Source organism: Triplophysa rosa, linkage group LG10, assembly GCF_024868665.1.
Source record: "Triplophysa rosa linkage group LG10, Trosa_1v2, whole genome shotgun sequence".
NCBI classification, from domain to species: Eukaryota; Metazoa; Chordata; class Actinopteri; order Cypriniformes; family Nemacheilidae; genus Triplophysa; species Triplophysa rosa.
In genome coordinates, this window is record NC_079899.1 from 13,925,457 (window position 1) to 13,946,435 (window position 20,979).

At 39.3% G+C, this 20,979-nt stretch overlaps 1 protein-coding gene across 8 annotated transcripts in view; it reads right to left on the reverse strand.

The window, feature by feature from the left end:
- Nucleotides 1-20,979, reverse strand: part of nhsl1a (NHS-like 1a) — a 54,605-nt gene that overhangs the window by 14,601 nt on the left and 19,025 nt on the right. Inside the window, exon 1 of one of the 8 annotated variants that reach the window (XM_057343848.1) lies at nucleotides 13,097-13,385. The exons of 5 other annotated variants lie outside the window; for them this stretch is intronic. In XM_057343848.1, the coding sequence (XP_057199831.1) occupies nucleotides 13,097-13,385 (289 nt within the window). Of the gene's footprint in view, nucleotides 1-408; nucleotides 768-13,096; nucleotides 13,386-20,979 lie in introns of those variants that run through there. 2 more of the 8 variants (XM_057343851.1, XM_057343853.1) reach the window with 2 other exon arrangements.

Genomic DNA, 20,979 nt, shown 5'->3' on the forward strand with positions numbered 1-20,979 from the left:
CATACTGTACAGTGATTCATATCTTAAATGCAATTCTTTAAAAAGCATTAAAAAAATGAAACATTGTCTAAACATTTAAACATTATACAAGTTGCAACTCTTTGTGAACAGTACGGATGCACCAGACACTGCACCAGACCGTTACACTACCCGTATAAACCACAACCATACAGCATTTTACCTGCAAACTCAAAGTTACGCACAACAAGGTCACTATAAGGAGACCGAAGCCCGGCTATAAAAAGAAACTCGCAAACAAATGTAGCCCACTGCTCTGAATCAGACGCATACAGCCCACAGAGGCAGTGATGAAATATCCCACACCCCAAACTACTTGAGCGCTACTTGACCTTGAGTTGCACGAGTGATAAGATAAAGCCAAAACGGCACAGTGCAGGGGGGTCTTACCCTTTCTTTTGAAGTACTTAATGACGGATTTAAGCGTGGTCCCAATGAACACCATTGTGACGGATGAGTAATCCTCAGAGAGATGCTCGCGCACGGATCTACAGTATTAGACCTCCATCGGAGCGAGCGAGCACGCGTGTAGGACGGGAGATGAGAGAAACTGCTGCTACCCATGCGACGCTCTCCCCTTACTCATTTTGCGCTGACTGGCACAGCATCATATAGCTCTCTCTCTCTCTCTCTCTCTCTCTCTCGATGTCTATGTCTCTCGCTCACACACATTAACCCACCCCTGAGGATTTTCAGTTGCTGTTCTCTTTCTCTTTCCTCCTTCCTCCACTCATCAATTGTGTCTCTCCTCCCCTCCTTGTGTCTCTAGCTTCCCTTTAGTGTGTCGCATTGGATTGTGAGTTAAGGCTCTCTCACCTTGCTTTACTGCCGTAGAGGTGTATTCATTTTGGACCCACGCCAAACTCTATGGATCACTGACAATCAGCCTATTGTGTTTCTCTAAAGCACTGCGGCTCCTGTCAGCCCCCCCTTCTCCTCACTCCCTTTCTTTTAAACCCAGGACGAGTTTGAAAAGGATCCTGGAGCTTTCAGGATGGATTAAGGTGGACACCCACCCACTTGCATTTGGGGGCTCACTGCTGTAGTTTTTCATTACTGTCGAACCGGTGCACGATTCTTTCTACCCATCGCTTTTTCGTTTTTTTATCAAACAAACCATGAATGGCCACTCAGCATCTTCTCACGTGACGCCGGTCAGAAGTTGAGAAAAGCTGTATTTAGATTCTGTGCACACAGCTCACAGCTGTGGCTTTTCTGCATCACTGTATGTCTATGACGATGTTAAGATCCTTTGGGGCACAGGAGATGGAAGAGATGTTAAACACTTTGCAGAACTTCCAGTCGGCTGTGTCGGGACCTGACATTTACTAAGCCGTGTGCACCCGGCCATCAGTGATGTAAATTACACCCCTCCGTTCAACATAGCAAACACAGATGACTCACAGATGGCCATGATGCATTGACAATGATCCAATGTACCATCATATAGAGCATGAAGACTCTGTACTACTTAGTATTACTGCATGTCTATAACACAATCAGAATGTAGAATAGACTAAGCATGCTATGGTTTTCAATTTAAATTTTACCTTGTATAAATCATGTTTTTGTTACCCCTAGATATCCATGTTTTGGATATCTAGTGGACCCAAAGCATTATTTGGTTTGTTGAATAAATACATACATAAAAATGTATGCCTACTTTATAGTTTACTTTATTCCAGTAAGCCTATATGTTTAATTTTTGTAATTTACCTACAGTATGATATGGGTTAAAAAATAAATGTTCATTTTAAATATAAATGTCCAATTCATTTTTGGTAAATATTGAAAACAGTCCCACAGACCCAACACAAGGTTAAATCCATATTTCTCAAACACTTAGTTTTATATACTATAAGTATATATAGTATTACGTGTCCATCAACATTATATTGAACACTGACCACACTGCGTCTGTATTTGAAGGGTCCATTTGCAAAAACAGATTTGATTGTAAAGACGGTTTCTTTGGAGGCATGCGCTGGCCCAAAGTTAACTTCCGGTCTTTGTTTGGTGGTTATAATATAACAATTTATTTTATATCTAATTTATATTCATATTAATTGATATTAATATTCTATTCTATATTAATTGTGTTCAATTAAATTAAAACCATTCAACAGTTATTGATTCTTCGCAGAGGACTACCGGAGGTTAAATTTGGGCCACGTAACGCTTGCTTATCTGAAACCATCTCTATATGTATCATATATCATTAATAATATATATAGTATTATTAACAATAATAATAATTAGTATAGTATTATTCATAATAATAATTAGTATAGTATTATTAATAATAATAATTGGAAAGCTGTTCTCTTTTTATCATAGCGGTTAAAATAGCAGATTCTGTTCACTCCCTCCAGCCCAGACACTCATAACAAGAGTTGTGCTACAGCCCTTAAAAACCTTCTGCCTGGCCGATCCTGTTGTGTCTATTGGTTTCCAGCGCTACCAGTCCTGTAACACCTCCCCATGTCCCAGACAAGACATTAACTACTGAAGACAAGCCACTCCATGTAAAGCAGCTGGAAGGCCAACAAAAATGGCTATTAAACATTAGCCCGAGGAGAGGGACAACAGCCTAACAACCCACACAGAAAACAATGTTATGTTCTTCGATTAACACACTGAAGAGCATACAGCAAACTGCATACCTATAGAGGAAAACAGCTCTTAATGACCAAATCCTGCACAGCAATATAGAAAATAATATCCGGCGGGGCTATCAACGCTGCATTCGTGCTGATGCAACTACACTAAATACAGCCATAATGAGACACACAAGGCATTCCGAGCAAAACTTCCTCACAGACTACTCAGCTATTGTGTGGAGCTGTGTGAAAACGCCGGACAGACAGAAAAAATAGTGCACTACTATAGACAGGCAGGGAAAAGGAAGAAAGTACTCAAACTATATAATGAGGCTTAGGCTTTGCTCTGCATCTATACAAATGTACAACAAAACTGCTTCCAATGTGCAGGGCAGTCCCGCACCTGGCTCACTTGGAGTACTGGAGTACTTTCAAGTTATTTATATAAGACTGGAAGATAGGGTAGTTTAGTGAATAAAAGTACCTGGCTTCAAACCATGACCGAATATACAGTTTATATAATAAAACATGCAAAAGAAAAGGAATAGTTCACCAAAAAATGAAATTTCTCAACAGAAAAGAGATAACCATTCAGTGCTGTCATGTTTGAATTTAGCCCTCACATCTGTTTGCTTATATTTTAAAGTGATAGTATGCCCAAAAATTAACTCTTTTAAACCTGATTGACTTATTTTCTTCTGCAGAACGCAATAGAAGATAATTTGAAGAATGTTGGTAACCGAACAACGGCGGTACCCATTGACTTCTACCGTATGAACAAAACCAATGCAGGTCAATGGGAGCCGCCACTGTTCGATTACCAACATTCTTCAAAATATCTCCTATTGTGTTCTGCAGAAGAAAGAAAATCATACAAGTCTGAAATGATGAGTGAGTAAATGATGACATCATTTACATTTTAAGTTTCACTTAAAGTTTGCCAAGTAAGTTGAGTAAGTTTTAATATGAAATTATTTGTTTGCGTTCATTTACAGAAGGGAAGTAATTTCGGCCTACATCTGGAATGGCATGAGGGTAATTAATTAAACATCTTTATTTTTGGTGAACGAACTGCTCCTTTAAAATCCACTTGCTTATAAAATCAGAACTCGCATGTTTCTCCCCAGTCTCCTTAAGCATGATAAAAAGATTCAGTATTTGTAGTCAGATGAGTTCCATTAGCCGAATCTTAAAACCCAAGTTTATTCTTCTCTGATTACAGAGCCTTTACATATGCAAATAAATATTCGCTGCAATCACTCCAATATTCATGTTTCATAATGGAGATAAAAGCGATCACCTTTAATCAAAGCATCACACTGAAAAGGAGCCCTTCATAGTGTGCAAAAACACAGATGATTAGCAAGAATCCAAAAAATGTGTCCCCTAGCAACAGTAGAGGAAAGAGAGGGTACTTCAGTGAGCAAGCGTGTCACGTGAGGTCTGCACCACCTGCACAACAAGGCTTATCATACGTCCTACGGTTCATACAATGGACCCACTCAGCCCCATCTGCACTCATCAGGTTAACAACCCCTGCCCACATATCTGCTGTCTTAACAAAGATGCAGAAAAAACTACCAGTATGTATAATTAAATCAGCAAGTACAATTCCTATTAATACAACAATTATGGTAACACTTTACAATAAGTTTGTATATGTTAACATTACTAATTGCATGAGTTAACACGAACCAACAATGAACAATACTTCCATGTATTTTTTTTACATGTTTAAAATTAAATGTTATAACTGTTAACCATGCACAATGAACTGACATGCATTAACTAAGTACATGTTGACAAACTATATTGCTCAATGTAACTATTTGTGGAATGTTGTCGAAGCCTCTATTTGCTTTATTACAAAGTGGTTAACTGTATTTATGGCAATGTAAATAACTCCAATAAGAAAAAAATACATGATATTGTGCACAACACAACATTGTTATATATAATTTACTATAATTCTAAAGTACACACAGCAATACAATCACTGATACTGAAGAGATCGCATGGCTCCAAAATAAACAGAGATACAACACATCCAAGTGAACCCTGCAGGAGCCTAGTTCTCTTTCTTTGGTTATTACATACAGTATCTCACAGAAGTGAGTACACCCCTCACATTTTAGTAAATATACACCTTTTCATGTGACACCACTGAAGAAATGAAATGTAAAGTAGTGAGTGTACAGCTTGTATAACAGTGTAAATTTGCTGTCCCCTCAAAATAACTCAACACACAGCCATTAATGTCTAAACCGCTGGCAACAAAAGTGAGTACACCCCTAAGTGAAAATGTCCAAATTGGGCCCAAAGTGTCAATATTTTGTGTGGCCACCATTATTTTCCAGCACTGCCTTAACCCACTTGGGCATGGAGTTCACCAGAGCTTCACAGGTTGCTACCGGAGACCTCTTTCACTCCTCCATGACGACATCACAGAGCTGGTGGATGTTAGAGACCTAGCGCTCCTCCACTTTCCGTTTGAGGATGCCCCACAGATGCTCAATAGGGTCAGTGTTGGGTGTAACTAGTTACTAAGTAATTAGTTACTGTAATTTAATTACTTTTCCCTTGAAAAAGTAAAGTAAGGGATTACTCTTATTCTTGCTGTAATTTAATTACAGTTACTTTTGATGTAATTAAACTAAATACTTTGTGTAATATATGTGTGTAATAGTGGAATTGACATCAAAATTCAAAGTCTAACTTTAAAATCTGTGCTTTAATGTATAATTCTCACATTTGTAATACTTTTGTCAGTTAATAATACTACTTTATGTAGTTTAATATAATTTATTTGAATGAATTAAAAGAGCCCTTTCATGCCTCTCCTTGAATCACTTAACTAATCAGGGTTGATATAGGATATAGAAAGTAATTAGTAATTAGTAACTAAATACTTTTTGGAGAGAGTAATTTGTACAGTAATCTAATTACACTATTGAATATGTAATTAGTAACTAGTAATTAATTACTTTTTGAGAGTAACTTACCCAACGCTGAATAGGGTTTAGGTCTGGAGACATGCTTGGCCAGTCCATCACCTTTACCCTCAGCTTCTTTTGGGGTCGTTATCATGTTGGAATACTGCCCTGCGGCCAAGTCTCCGAAGGGAGGGGATCATGCTCTGCTTCAGTATGTCACAGTACATGTTGGCATTCATGGTTCCCTCAATGAAATGTAGCTCCCCAGTGCCGGCAGCACTCATGCAGCTCCAGACCATGACACTCCCACCAAAATGCTTGACTGTAGGCAGGACACACTTGTCTTAGTACTCCTCACCTGGTTGCCGCCACACACGCTTGACACCATCTGAACCAAATAAGTTTATCTTGGTCTCATCAGACCACAAGACATGGTTCCAGTAATCCATGTCCTTAGTCTGCTTGTCTTCAGCAAACTGTTTCCGGGCTTTCTTGTGCCTTGTGCATCATCTTTAGCAGAGGCTTCCTTCTGGGACGACAGCCATTCAGACCAATTTGATGCAGTGTGCGGCGTATGGTCTGAGCACTGACAGGCTGACCCCCCACCCATTCAACCTCTGCAGCAATGCTGGCAGCACTCATGATACATCTATTTCCCAAAGACAACCTCTGGATATGACGCTGAGCATGGCACTCAATTTCTTTGGTCGACCATGGCGAGGCCTGTTCTGAGTGGAACCTGTCCTGTTAAACCACTGTATGGTCAGTGTTGTCACATCAAAAGATATAATAAAATATTTACAAAAATGTGAGGGGTGTACTCACTTCTGTGAGATACTGTATAACAAAAGCCAGTGCTTTGACTCTTGCATGACCTGGCTGCTGTTACTAGGGTAGCCTGTGTGTGAATTTGGCGCTAAAATTCATCAAGTGCCCGTTTGCATTAAATCAGCTCTAAATCTTGTGTCTCTATGCCTGAGTGGGCCATGTGAAGAGGGTCCACTGATTTTCAAGTGTGCTTTTCAGTTTTTATTGGAAAGGAAATATGTGCACCGACTTAAAGTCAAATTGTTAATCATTTTAAAAGCTGGCGTGTTTTTTCATCCAAGCCGGTTTGTGTGACATCACTTGACTGTTACATGAGCTGCAACAAGGTCAGAGTCACCTTAGAATCAGAATCAGAATCAGAATCAGAAGAGCTTTATTGCCAAGTGTGCTTGCACACACAAGGAATTTTCTTTGGTGTTGGAAGCTTCTAGTACAGACATTCAACATAATGACAATACAATATAATACGATTTACAGTCTAAAAGATTCTAAATTGTGCATATATAAAATAAAGACTATTTTACAGAAAATGGGGGATAATAACATATAAGAGACATTGTACAGGGTAGTATATAGTAGAATATACATATTAACAGATTGTATGTACACTTGTGCAAATGGATAATTTAGTAAGTAGAGGTAGTGTTATATACATGTATACATAAGATGTAGATATAATAAGGCACTATAGTGCACACTATAGGAGTAGTGGAAGTGGAATATTGCTCTTAAGGAGCAGTTATCTGTTTAGGAGGGAGATTGCCTGGGGGAAGAAGCTGCTTCTGTGTCTGGAAGTCCTGGTGTTTGGTGCTCTAAAGCGCCGGCCAGAGGGCAGCAGATCAAAGAGTTTGTGTGCTGGGTGTGTGGAGTCAATGATGATTTTTCTTGCCCTGTTTTTCACTCTGGAATCGTACAGGTCCTGAAGTGTGGGCAGAGGAGCACCAATAATTTTCTCAGCACTACGAACTGTCCGTTGTAGTCTTCGTAGGTCTGATTTGGTGGCCGAGCCATACCAAACAGTAATTGAAGTGCACAGAACAGATTCGATGACCACTGAGTAGAACTGGGTCAGTAGCTCCTGTGGTAGGTTGAACTTCCTCAATTGACGGAGGAAGTATAACCTCTGCTGGGCCTTCTTTACAATGGAGTCTATGTGGGACTCCCACTTCAGGTCCTGAGAGATGGTGGAGCCCAGGAACCTGAATGACTCCACAGTATCCACAGTGCTGTCCAGGATGGTGAGGGGAGGAAGTGATGGAGGGTTCCTTCTGAAATCCACTATCATCTCCACTGTCTTGAATGCATTCAGCTCTAGGTTGTTTTGACTACACCAGGCAGCCAGCTGAGCAACCTCCTTTCTGTAGGCAGATTCATCACCGTCTTGAATAAGGCCAATGACTGTGGTGTCATCTGCAAACTTCAGGAGTTTGACAGAAGGGTCTGTAGAGGTGCATTCGTTTGTGTAGAGTGAATATAGCAGTGGAGAAAGAACACATCCTTGAGGAGCTCCGGTGCTGATGGTACATGTGCTGGATTTAAATTTTCCCAACCTCACTAGCTGCTGCCTGTTCGACAGGAAGTTAATAATCCACTGACAGGTAGAGGTTGGCACAGAGAGCTGGGTAAGCTTGGGCAGGAGGAGGTCTGGGATTATGGTGTTGAAGGCCGAGCTGAAGTCTACAAACAGGATCCTGACGTAAGTCCCTGGTCTGTCTAGGTGTTGTAGGATGTAATGCAGTCCCATGTTTACTGCATCGTCCACAGACCTGTTTGCTCGGTAAGCAAACTGGAGGGGATCAAGAAGTGGTCTGGTGATGTCCTTCAGGTGGGCCAGTACAAGTCTCTCAAATGACTTCATGACCACAGATGTTAAAGCAACAGGCCTGTAGTCATTAAGTCCAGATATTTTGGGTTTCTTCTGTACAGGGATGATGGTGGAGCGTTTGAAGCATGAAGGGACTTCACACTGCTCCAAAGATCTGTTAAAAATATTAGTGAAGATGGGCGACAGCTGCTCCGCACAGACTTTCAGGCAGGAGGGTGAGACATTGTCTGGGCCTGGTGCTTTTCTGATCTTTTGTTTGCGGAAAAGCTGGCAAACATCCTCTTCGCAGATCTTAAGTGCAGGTTGAATGTCAAGAGGAGGTGTTAATGGTATAGCAGAGATAGGGTCAGGGCGGGTGTGAAGGGTGAGACTCTGCATTTCAAAACGACAATAGAAGTCGTTCAGGTCGTCAGCCAGTCGTTGATTACCCATAGACTGAGGGGATGATGGCTTGTAGTTGGTAATGTCTTTCAGGCCTTTCCACACTGATGCAGGGTCGTTGGCTGAAAACTGGTTCTTCAGCTTTTCAGAGTAGCTTCTCTTAGCTGCTCTTATCTCCTTTGTCAGTGTGTTTTTGGCCTGATTATACAAGACTTTGTCCCCACTTCTGTAAGCATCTTCTTTGGCCTGACGAAGCTGTCTCAGTTTCATTGTAAACCATGGTTTGTCATTGTTGTATGTTAAGCGAGTCCTGGTGGGAATACACATGTCCTCACAGAAGCTGATGTAGGATGTCACTGTGTCAGTTAACTCATCCAGATCAGTGGCTGCAGCTTCAAAGACACTCCAATCCGTGCAGTCGAAACAGGCTTGTAAGGCCTGCTCTGTTTCGCTGCTCCATCTCTTTGCTGTTCTTGCTACAGGCTTGGCAGATTTAAGCTTCTGTCTGTAGGTCGGAAGAAGATGAACCAGGCAATGATCAGAGAGACCCAGAGCTGCTCTGGGAACAGAGTGGTATGCATCCCGTATTGTGGTGTAACAGTGATCCAGAATGTTGCTGTCTCTGGTGGGGCATGTGATATGCTGCCTGTATTTTGGCAGCTCACGGGAGAGGTTTGCTCTGTTAAAGTCCCCAATAATAATAATAAGAGAATCCGGGTGTTGCTGCTCCGTGTCAGTGATGTAATCCGCCAGCTGTTGCAGCGCCGCGCTCGCACAAGCATGTGGAGGAATGTAAACATTCACGAGAATAAATGAGGAAAACTCGCGTGGCGAATAAAAAGGTTTGCAGTTGATAGAGAACGCTTCTAAGTACGAAAAGCACATCTTCTTCAGTGTTGTTATATCTCTGCACCAACCTTCGTTTATATAAAAACATAATCCACCACCACGTGTCTTCCCTGTTGACTCGGCAATGCGATCCGCTCTGAACAGCTGAAAACCCGGCAGATGTAACGCGCTGTCCGGTATGGTGTCATTGAGCCATGTTTCTGTGAAACACAGCGCAGCGGAGTTGGAAAAATCTTTGTTTGTCCTGGTGAGTAAGAGTATTTCGTCCGTTTTGTTGGTAAGGGAGCGGACATTCGCCAGGTGTATACTCGGCAGCGGGGTCCTAAATCCGCGTCGTCGGAGTCTGACGAGCGCACCCGCTCGCTTTCCCCGCTTGCGTCTTTTAGAGCGTTTGTACAGAGCTGCCGCTCCTCCGAGTAAAATGTCCAGTAAGACGTCTGAATTTTCAAAATTAGGGAAAAGATTGATAGAAGGGCATTGCTTAATGTTAAGCAATTCGTCCCTGGTAAAAGTGATTAAAGAAGAGTAGCTTAAAACAGGAAAAACAAACAAAAAAGACATAAGTACTAGAGCACTCCAAACCGAGGCAGCCATCCGCGGCGCCATCTTGAACAGTGACCACTGCAGAGCCACAGGTCCACCCCAGCTGTAAACCATTGGGCCAGAAAAGCCCTCCTGTCAACATACACAGAAAACCAAACACAATAAATATATACAGCCACCGAAAAAATAAGAGACGTAAGAGACCAAATTTTCATTTAATCAGCATTTCTAGATGTATTGTGGCCATTCCAGTCCTGTTGAATTTCAACAAAATCAAACCTCTGGAGTAACAAAAAGTCATCCAACAGCAATGTGAAAGGCTGCATGACAAGACACGTGAAAATGATAATTTTACCTAAACACATACCTATAAATAGTAAATTCAGAAAAACTGAACAAATTTTGAAATGGTCTCTTTTTTTTTTCCGTGGCTACACTACAAACAAGCACCACATGCCTCAACACACCTGCATACATGCACAATGGACCAATTATTCTATGTCACAACACAAAGTTAATTTTTTGCCTTCTTAAACTGACAATACATCAGATTTATATATGAATACAAATCGTTATATATTTTTAATATCACTACAAAACAGTAAAGCAGAATAAGCATTCACATTTCTAATATGGAGCATTGAAAGTCTCACCCCGAGACAGCACTGATAAATAATACAGGAGCTAGCCATTACTCTGTCTGCTCAGACATATGTGGCATATTGATTTGTAATACGTCTGCCCCGGCACAGGCTACAAAGTGTGCCAATATCTGTGTCAGAAAACTGGGCCAGTTGAACACAATGAGAAATGTCATCCCCTACAGCATCAGCAGATACTACCCTGGCCACATTGGGATTTGTTGTGGGATTTTTACTTAAAAAATGATCGTCTCTCTTGTATGTAGTGATTGCACATTTTTATTTTATGTATCCGTTGCATTAGTCTGTCAAGATACAGTTTTGTGGTAAAAATGTATGTAATAGAAATCAAATATTCACATTGAGATTCTTATCGGAAATTATTTAAATGGTATGCATGTTAAAATGAATGTTTAATGCCCATATGTTGCCCTATTAATTCATTTTGTTAATCCTTGTTAATGAAATTCAAATGAAGAGTTGTAGCGTGTACGGATGTGAGAGACAAGAGTTATTGGACTTATTCCCAGACAGCCGGCCTACTGACCGGCATCTGATCTAAGATATTTTACATTCAAAGTAATGTTATGGACATACAACTGAGTCGAAAAATAGTATCATAGTAACTGATATCTGCTTTACAAATATATTTTGAAGAATCTAGGAAAGCAAACAGTTCTGGAGCACCTTTGACTACCATTGTCATTTTTCTACCATGATAGTCAATAGTGGCCATCTGTTTGGTTACGAGCATTCTACCAAATATCTTTCTCTGTGTTCATCAGAACAAAGAAATTCGAGGGTGAGTAAATGGTGAAAAACATTTTTGGGGGTGAACTGTCCCTTTAATGTCTGATCTGTTAGTTTATCTGATATGTAAATGATTCTGAAGAAGTATTCATGTGTCACAGAACTAAATGTCTCTAGCTTACAAACTATAGCCCAGTCCTCACAGACTGCCACAGGACAAACAACTTTCATTCTAAAAGAATATACAGTAAATGCTACTGTAAAAGGATCTGCAATGTAAAAATGGTGCCATCTTGTGGCAATGTGCAGTAATTTAGCCTTTAATAAACTGAGATTGTGGGGATTCTTGTGGGGACTTGAACATTATATAAACATTATAACTCTAGGAAGTATTGGTCAGGCACCTGCTTAAGTGATAGATGCAGAGAAGATGTGTGTAAGAGAGATGTCCCTGAGCATCTGTGTGAGGCACAAAGCCTATTTGAAAGTAATTACTTTAATTACACGGCATTAGAGGTGTTTACCACACCGTATGGACTGTTGGCCTTCTCTGAGTAAACTGAATGCTTACACTTCTGAAGAGCAACTAAATCACACTCTTAAAAAATTGTTCCAATAGCAATCTTTCTGATATTAAAGCAACTGTTGGTCACATTTGTTTTTTGAGAGACATCTGTCTGCACATCTTATGTAGCGAGTCAAGAAAGCAGCTTGGGATTTTAACACAACCCAAAGAAATCTGCCATGTCGTCTGCCAAGAACCTGAGACTTAATCAACGTTATAAACTCTTCATCTCTACATGCAAAATTCAATTTAAACTCTATTCGAATGCCGGGTTACACAAGTCTGGACTAAGACATGATGATAATAAGATCAGTGATGGAAAAGCATTAATATTACAGAATACTACAGAATTACAAATTGTATTTACATTTAATTCCAGTCAGAGGGAGCTGATCAAATGAAAAAGGACCCATTTATTACTATACATGTTTCCTCTGCACTGAAAAAATTTTTAACTTAAAAAATTAAGTCAGCATTTGAACTAAAGTGAAATAAAATTGGCTTTATAAGTCATTTGAACTTGAATTATATTGAACTTAAAAACAACACATTCTGTCCCTACCTGAACACATCTCTGTCTCTAGTTGTTGAGGACAATACATTGTGTTACTTTAACTCAACCTTGTTTTGTCCCTTTTATTTATTTATTTACAATGTTAAAAACACACAATGTGTTAAAATTCCATAACACAAAGAAATGTTATGGAACTGAGAATGTGAGGATATTTGCAAACACATGATTGGTCTGCATTCTGCTGAGTACCGCCCACTTTTTGTGAAATCTTGCTGAACTCCCGTCCCCTTAAAGATGTCTGTACTATGTCCATAGAGCAGATTAACTGCCTTTGGTTCTTTAGTGCTGTAACATTTGCTATTATTGCGTATGGCAGTACTAGTCTTGTCGTGGCCTGTCTCATGCTAAACTTCAAATACTGGGCAACATGTTAAGCTGTTCTTTAATCATCTCTTTTCAAACACTTGTTTTCATGTGATCCAAAAACCTGTCGAAACTCATCAGTTTTAAGGGTCAAACCCTCATGTTTTAACACCTGTTAATACCATCGCCTATTCTTTTGCCGATAATAAAGCATAAGAAATAATCACACATTTAGTAATCTTTACAAATTGTCCATAAGAGAAAAGGTGAAAAGCAGTTTTGCTACCTTTCCAGTCTTGTACTGAAGGCTTGAAGGTACAATTGGGCTGTCCCTGTAGCGAGACGACCTTTCGTGCTGGTGGACCTGCCCATGGTTTGGGAGCCCATAGGGCATCCTGCTGCTGGTGGATTTTGGAGGTGAGGAGTCTGCGACGGAGACTGCCTTCTGTCTTGGGCTGGAGGTTGCTTAACTTGCGAGTGTAAAGAGGAAGAAGTTCATCTTCATCCTCATAGTAAGTCCTATTCCAGCATTTCGCAGCTGGTTCGGTGGACAGGCAGTCTACGTACGCAATCATTCTGTCATCCAACCACAAGATCCCACATCCATCTTTTATCTCCACCGGGTAAAAGATCTAAGCTTCAAGGTTCAGAGACACCTCCATAAACAATAAATCTCAGAAGCATGTCATTAATCAAGCCTTCTTCAGATAATGTTCTGCATGAGGAAATCTGGTTTCTCAAACAAAAACCAAGGTAAAGCACTTGATTCAAGGTTAATCGCAGGAATCCATGTTAGTCAAGGAAAAAACCACAAGGCCAAGTCATATGAACTAATGTGTTGCTGTCTTCTCGCTAACTAACTAATGCTTTAGACTCAGAGAATACTTTCCTACCCAAGTTTACTTGTCTTGCCTAATCTGTAAACCAGGATTATCCCTTCACGTGTGTGTTGTGAGGGAGGCAGATGGTCACCTGATGGGAGAAGGTGAATAATACTGTTTTTTTCTGAGGCCGGAGTATTTTTTCGTTATTTGTAATGGAAGCATCAAATTTAGCAATGGCGAGGCACTAAGCATTTTTGCCGCTTGCCAAGACTTGAAAAATCTTCAACACTGCACTCGTCAAAGTCATTTTCTACTCAGCTGTCCAATCACAATGCAGGAGGGGCGGGATAAATACCACACCAACCAACCAGCACATCCTGCTTTAACGTCTGTCTATGTACAGCGACTAAAACCGATGCAGAAGTTAATCTTTGAGTTTTCATTTCTGCACCAGATGATATTCCGAGCTACCAAAATATTGAAATTTGTTGATTAAACAAACTCGCTGAGAAATGAGATACTAATAAACATTACTTTGGCAGATATTCCGTATCATAGCAACTAGAGCGCTTCAGCTGAAAAAAAAACTATGAAAGGGTCTACTATCATTTCTTTGTCAAAACAATGCCAAAAGAAAAGAATGGTTTAATATGAGCAATTTCAGAGTTATGGGTGTGACATTTTCAGTCAAAACAAGTATAAATTCTCATAGAATGTATTTATTACTAACACATTAAATCATCTGTTTATGTTTTACTAGATGTAATGATAGAGTCCATGACATCAGAAAAATCTGAAAAAATATCAGTCCACGCACAAGCTTTCTAATTTTAAAGAGATAAAAATTCACGCGTAATTGATATGACAAAAAAGACACGTTTTTGAGAGACAACACTTTCTAGGATTTCTGTGAATTTAAATGCACACCAGAAGCAAAAATACCCAACAAATAGAGAAGGGATGGCTCTTCATAGAAAATAAAATAGTTATTTTATGTTCATTTTCATGTACCCATTTATGAGTAATATATGAACTGTTATGGATGTGACAATTCACTTACCTGACAATGGAAAATTATGCTTTAAGAACAAAAAAAGTGCTTTAAAAATGTTAAAAGAGAAAAAACCTTTATGACTTTCTTCCTTCCGCAGAACACAAAATAAATTTGTGTTTGTATTTTGAAGAAAGTTGGTAACCGAACAGAACCGGCCCCCATTTACTTTTATTGTATGGACACAAAACCAATGCAAGTGAATGGGGACCAGTTAGCAACATTCTTCAAAATATCTTCTTTTGTGTTCTGAAGAAAGAAAGAAAGTCATCTAAGTTTAAAATGACAAGAGGGTGAGTCAATAATGTGAAGAATTTTTATTTTTGGTTAAAGTTGCATGGAGTTACACTTATCTAACATTTAGTATAAGTGTGTTCTAGCCACCAAAATACATTTTAGGGCCACTGCACATTCTCAAAAAAAAAAACCATTCTGAATGACTACAGCAACTGGTTGGGCAGTATCACAAGTGAACTATGTGAGAACTAAAGAGGGAGAAATAAACACAGAATGACACAGATAGTTATACAGAAAGAGTATTGTATTCAGTTACCTCCAACAAATGGAACTAAGTCCAGATAATGTACTGAGCCCAAGGACAACTGGCAGGGGTGGTATATCTGGTAAAGAATACGTTCACCCAAACAGAACAACCATACACGCCAATATTGCATTAATGCGCTTTATCAATGCAAAAAGACAAGCTGGATATAATATAATCGTCCATTTCATCGTGATCAGATCTGATTAACCTCCATCTGGGGTCTAATCCAAACCCTTGAGCTCACTTCTCTGGGTGACTGCCAAAGGCGAGAACTGGACCAGATGAGAATTCCAGCAACCCTCGCCCCGTGCTGCCAAAAAGCTTAAACCTACACAGTTTTTAACACCGAAAAAAATGCTATCGCCTCGTAACATAAATCTAAGCTTATCGTTGAACATGCATGGCTGAGAACTTTGCATACATGTCTTTCTGTGTTAACCTAGATGAATAACATTGTTCATATTTTACTGTGACGTGGACACTCTGAGGGCTGGCAGAAGCAGAAAAGCGTCTTGCCGAAAACCATCAGCACGGTTTTCTCGTTCTCTTTTGTCCCAAGCAGTGAAACCTCAGAGAAACGTTTTGAGAGGAGTGCCCGTGTGGTCATTGCTCACGTGTGTGCAGAACATCTGGATTCACTCATCTAAAAGAACGTTGCAGTTCTGAGAAGATGCACTGTAAAAGTGTTTAGCAATTCTGGAGTTTCACAAGCACTGTGACAAAAGAAACACGATGCAGCAGGTTTAATAATTTTTTTGTATGAATGAGAAAGAGAGAAAATAGAATTCCATTTTCAACCTGTGGAAAAAACTCAGCTTGGTTCCTAAATGAATCACACAAACCAGTGGCTCTGAACAGACATTGTGTGCCTCCGCTATGTTCCAGTCTGGACCAGCAGAGCCCCCGTTGCTTGCTCGTCTGATTGAACTGGGTGCAGTGGGGCAGGCGAACCACATGCTTTTAAGGTCTCAACAAAGGTTGCTATGGAGTTCCTGTAATTCAGTCAGAGGCACCTGCTGAACCAGACAGAGAGCTCAGATCCGTGTGCACAACTCCATTGTTGTCTCCATTTGGCTCATTTCTGTGCTTTTGTTGCTCTTGACTCAGTGGACGGCTTCACTGTAGCACTTCTGAATTTTGACATTTGCCATCCAAAAAAAAAATCTACAGAAATAAACTAAAAATAAATGTTTGGATTTTAAAGGTCCAGTGTGTAATTTTTTAAGGATCTATTGACACAAATGCAATCTAATATACCTAACTGTCTTCAGAGGTTTATAAAGACCTTACATAAGCGTTATGTTGTTATTACCTTAGAATGAGCGATTTCTATCTACATACACCGCGGGTCCTCTTGTATGGAATTTGCCATGTTGTTTCTACAGTAGCCCTAAACAGACAAATTGCTCTATGGAGCGTTTTTTCGTAAATACGTTTTCTACTTAGGCAAAGAAGAGAAAACGTGATGACATCTTGGTTCTGTGTCAGCCACTGTAGTGCTTCGAAAGGGAGGGGTGGAGTGAGCCATTGGTTGCAATTCGCAACGTCACCACTAAATTTCATACACCGGACCTTTAAAATATATTTTTTAAAGTGATAACTTAATAAAATATTGAAGTTCTCCATTGCATTTCATTTACAGGTAAGTATTAACTTCACAGATGTTTCTCCTAAAATCGTTGTAGTAGACAAAAATAGGAATAAATTACACAATTGATAACATATGAAGAGTTTGGTTCCAAAACTCCTTTTTTAGAATAAAAATGTTTTTTTATTGTGCATTCCAATTAATATAAATCCAACTGCAGTTGGTTTGTTTTGATTTAAGCCATAATAACAAAAAAAAATACAGCTAACTAACACAACAAAACACAATAAAAACATGATAACATAATAAAAAACATTAAAAAAATAATACATTTTTAAACAGAGTTATCTCATTTTGGACCCAAACTCTTCATATATTAAGAGAGAATTGATCTGTAAAATGAATGTAGATTATATTGCATCTAAAATAATCTGAATTTGGGTAAATTGTATGAATGAGTTTTATTGAAATCTTCATTAATATCCACTTGTGATTGCAAACTTGGAAAGTCTGAGTTCAGTTTGTGACACTGTTTAGATTTCTTCTGGAATTCTATGCAGGATGAGACATAGGAATGCTTCGAAGAGCCAGGATATATACAAAATTTGTGTTTGACTTAAAGCGGCCCTAACACACGCGGTTTCTGCCAATCTCATATTAATCTTGAGTACCTATAGAGTAGTACTGCATACTTCGTATCTTCGAAGAGTATTTAGTTTGATCACATTTATAAAAGATAGATACAGCTGTACCATTATTTACGAAAGCGTACGGCGCGTGCGAGGGGGAGGCTGAACTAAAGCATGTGCGCCAACAAAACACAGACATAAGTTTCACTCACCGCATGCTGTTCATGTCCGGCATCTTTTAGCGCTGGGACGGCTCCATATACCAGTTTCAAACGATCTCTAAATCCAGCGTTATGTCCACCGTTTATATAACATTCATCACCCAAATGCAGTGAACAAACAAACACCTGAACTTCGCGAACGTATGCTCTCTCTCTCTCTCCTGCACACAAGTGAAAGTGACGTCTGCGGATGCATGAGCAAATTATGTCTTAAATATCTTTTTTCCACTTGCTATGCTTTAAATCTAAATGTCTATAAAAAATGAGTGACATACTTTATGAAACAGATCTCATCTTTGATTTTTCTTTCTTATGGGTCTGTACAGACATCTAAAAAACTTCCAGATTCAATATTTCATTGTTAAATTTCAATTATTATCGAATTATGTTGTTATTCTCAAACATTCTCATTAGCATACAAGTCCTTTTCAGTGAACCTCACTGAGCTATGTAACGAAACTATACATTTCAAATGTCCCACTGGCTAATATTGATGCATTGCAACACATGACAGCCGCAATCACTACTACATCATACACATATTTCACATACCACTATACTTGTTTATATATAGCCCCTAACATGCCAATGCATCCAACCTAATGCCAAGCTCACCCAACACAAGTCCAGTTCATCGCCTTCTGCTTCTGATGCGACTCCTTCATCACAGCCAAAGCGTGGTCAGTGGTGCATCAACATCATTACTGTCATTTATTTAAGCAATAAATATCCTGATTTGAAACGGCAGCCATACAGTGCAAACAAGCAGATCATAAAACAAGTTTTACAGATGCTCTTAATCACAACCTCCTCCAGGGAAACTTTCTGCATTTTTTAGCTTCAGTGGGCTGCGTTTGGACTACACGTTTCCAAATACTCCCATCTATCAATCTCCCTGGGTTTGTCCTTTATTCTTCTTTGTCTTGAAAAATGCATTAACACCCTGAGATCCTGTATTAACAATAAAACCTTTGAACAGATTCAGATTGCAATCATCTGTCATGAATAACGTTTCTATTTGGGCCAAACCCAACAGCGCTTTTCACCAAAAGCTACAGGGATCAGAATCAGAATTCCACTAATGTGCTAGGGAGGGTCAGCCCGGTACACGCCTAGAAACTAAGACCCTCGCATAAGACTACAGTACGTGCTCATGAGGGGGCCGTGGCTGGGCTGAAATATCTGGAATGACCATCGTGCTTCAGTCTACGAGACAATCCTGGCTAATATCCCGCCCAGTGTTGGGTGTAACTAGTTACTAAGTAATTAGTTACTGTAATTTAATTACTTTTCCCTTGTAAAAGTAAAGTAAGGGATTACTCTTATTTTTTCTGTAATTTAATTACAGTTACTTCTGATGTAATTAAACAAAATACTTTGTGTAATATATGTGTGTAATAGTGGAATTGACATCAAAATTCAAAGTCTAACTTTAAAATCCGTGCTTTAATGTATAATTCTCACATTTGTAATACTTTGGTCAGTTAATAAGAGTACTTTATGTAGTTTAATATTATTTATTTGAATGAATTAAAAGAGCTGTTTCATGCCTATCCTTGAATCTCTTAACTAACCAAGGTTGATAGGATATAGAACGTAATTAGTAATAAGTAACCAAATACTTTTTGGAAAGAGTAATTTGTACAGTAATCTAATTACACTATTGAATATGTAATTAGTAACTAGTAATTCATTACCTTTTCAGAGTAACTTACCCAACACTGATCCCGCCTCATAACTGTCACAGGAACTGTGCACGTCTCATGTGAAAAGAGAATGAGTCTCAAATCCAGGTGTTTTAACAATTAAACGTGTGTAATGATGGAGGTGAAGATGGAAAAATGATTGAGATTCCATTATTGAGATGCTGTGAGATTCCATCTCCTGCATCTTCACTCCAAAGCAAGCAGAAACAACGCGCTTTTCTTACTTCAGATATAAAGGGATGATTGGACCTTCGGGTTGGAACGTAAAATGAGTGAGACAATAACTGGATGCGTTCCAATCAGCTGCTCCAGCTCCTCTGGAAAACAGTGAAATGGAACGAGAGGGGGCGGTTTCCTTTATCTAGGTCAAGGAAGCTTCATTTATTACATTTTTTTTAAACACACACACAGAGCAGGTCTTTCAGGGTTTTAAAGCGAATTACAAAAAACTTAATCACAGTCCGTGCCGCACGAGACTTGTCTCCACTCCTCCTGCAGAACGACATCTGTGCCGATTAGATTCGAGAGGAGCAGATATCTAACGAAATGCTCCTTTTGCTGCTCATTAGGGAGCCACTAAACTGCTTCATCATGTGATGCTTCACACAGAAAAGCTTGCGGGTCACTGCACAGATTTACACCCGGTTATTATAGTTTGTATAGTTTGCAAAGTGAACCCTGCCCAAAACACAATTGAAAATGTAATGGATTTAATGGAATATATGATGGATTCTATATCTGGGAAATGGGAACCAATAGAACACCATTAAATAAAGGAGCTTCAAAACAAAAATCCACTGTTAGTTTTTTAGGTAATGCTTGTGTTGATATGAATGCACTTGAGCCTGTCTCAACCTGTACAGGCTGATCAGATTTAAGTTGACAGTGCTGTTAAGATGGACTGCAGCATTTTTGCAACATTTTGATGAAGCAATGTTACTGACCTGAAATTTTAGAAAATGAGTGCAGTTTGACATGTTATACTATAAAACTATTTTAAAACATGTTTCTATAGCTTTATACAATTACTATACATATAGTTCGCAAGGCCTTCTATTAATTTACACACTAGTGTTACCCTGTATGACTGTTTTAGTGAACAGCAAAAGGCTGAAATATTAAAAATTCTCTCAAAAATGTTTTATTTTGAAATGATGACCACCTAAACACTGTAATAATAAGTGCTTGGATTGAACGGATGGCCAGTTTTAGACAACATGATGAATGCGTCTTATCTAATCCCATAATTAAAGTATTACTAAAGGTCAGAAAATGTTGGTACTAACCAAGTATTAAGTCTCGACCTTCAGGTCACCAGTAAATGAAAGAGGTGACCAATGTCCAAAAAAAATCAGGTCAGCATGCTGGGCAGATTATTTATGCTTGACATGGACAACCAGTAGAGAGAGAGAGAGAGAAACAGAGAGAGAGAGAAACAGAGAGAGAGAAAGAAACAGAGAGAGAGAGAAACAGAGAGAGAGAAAGAAACAGAGAGAGAGAGAGAGAGAGAGAGAAACGGAGAGAGAGAGAGAGAGAGAGAGAGAAACGGAGAGAGAGAAACGGAGAGAGAGAGAGAGAGAGAGAGAGAGAAACAGAGAGAGAGAAA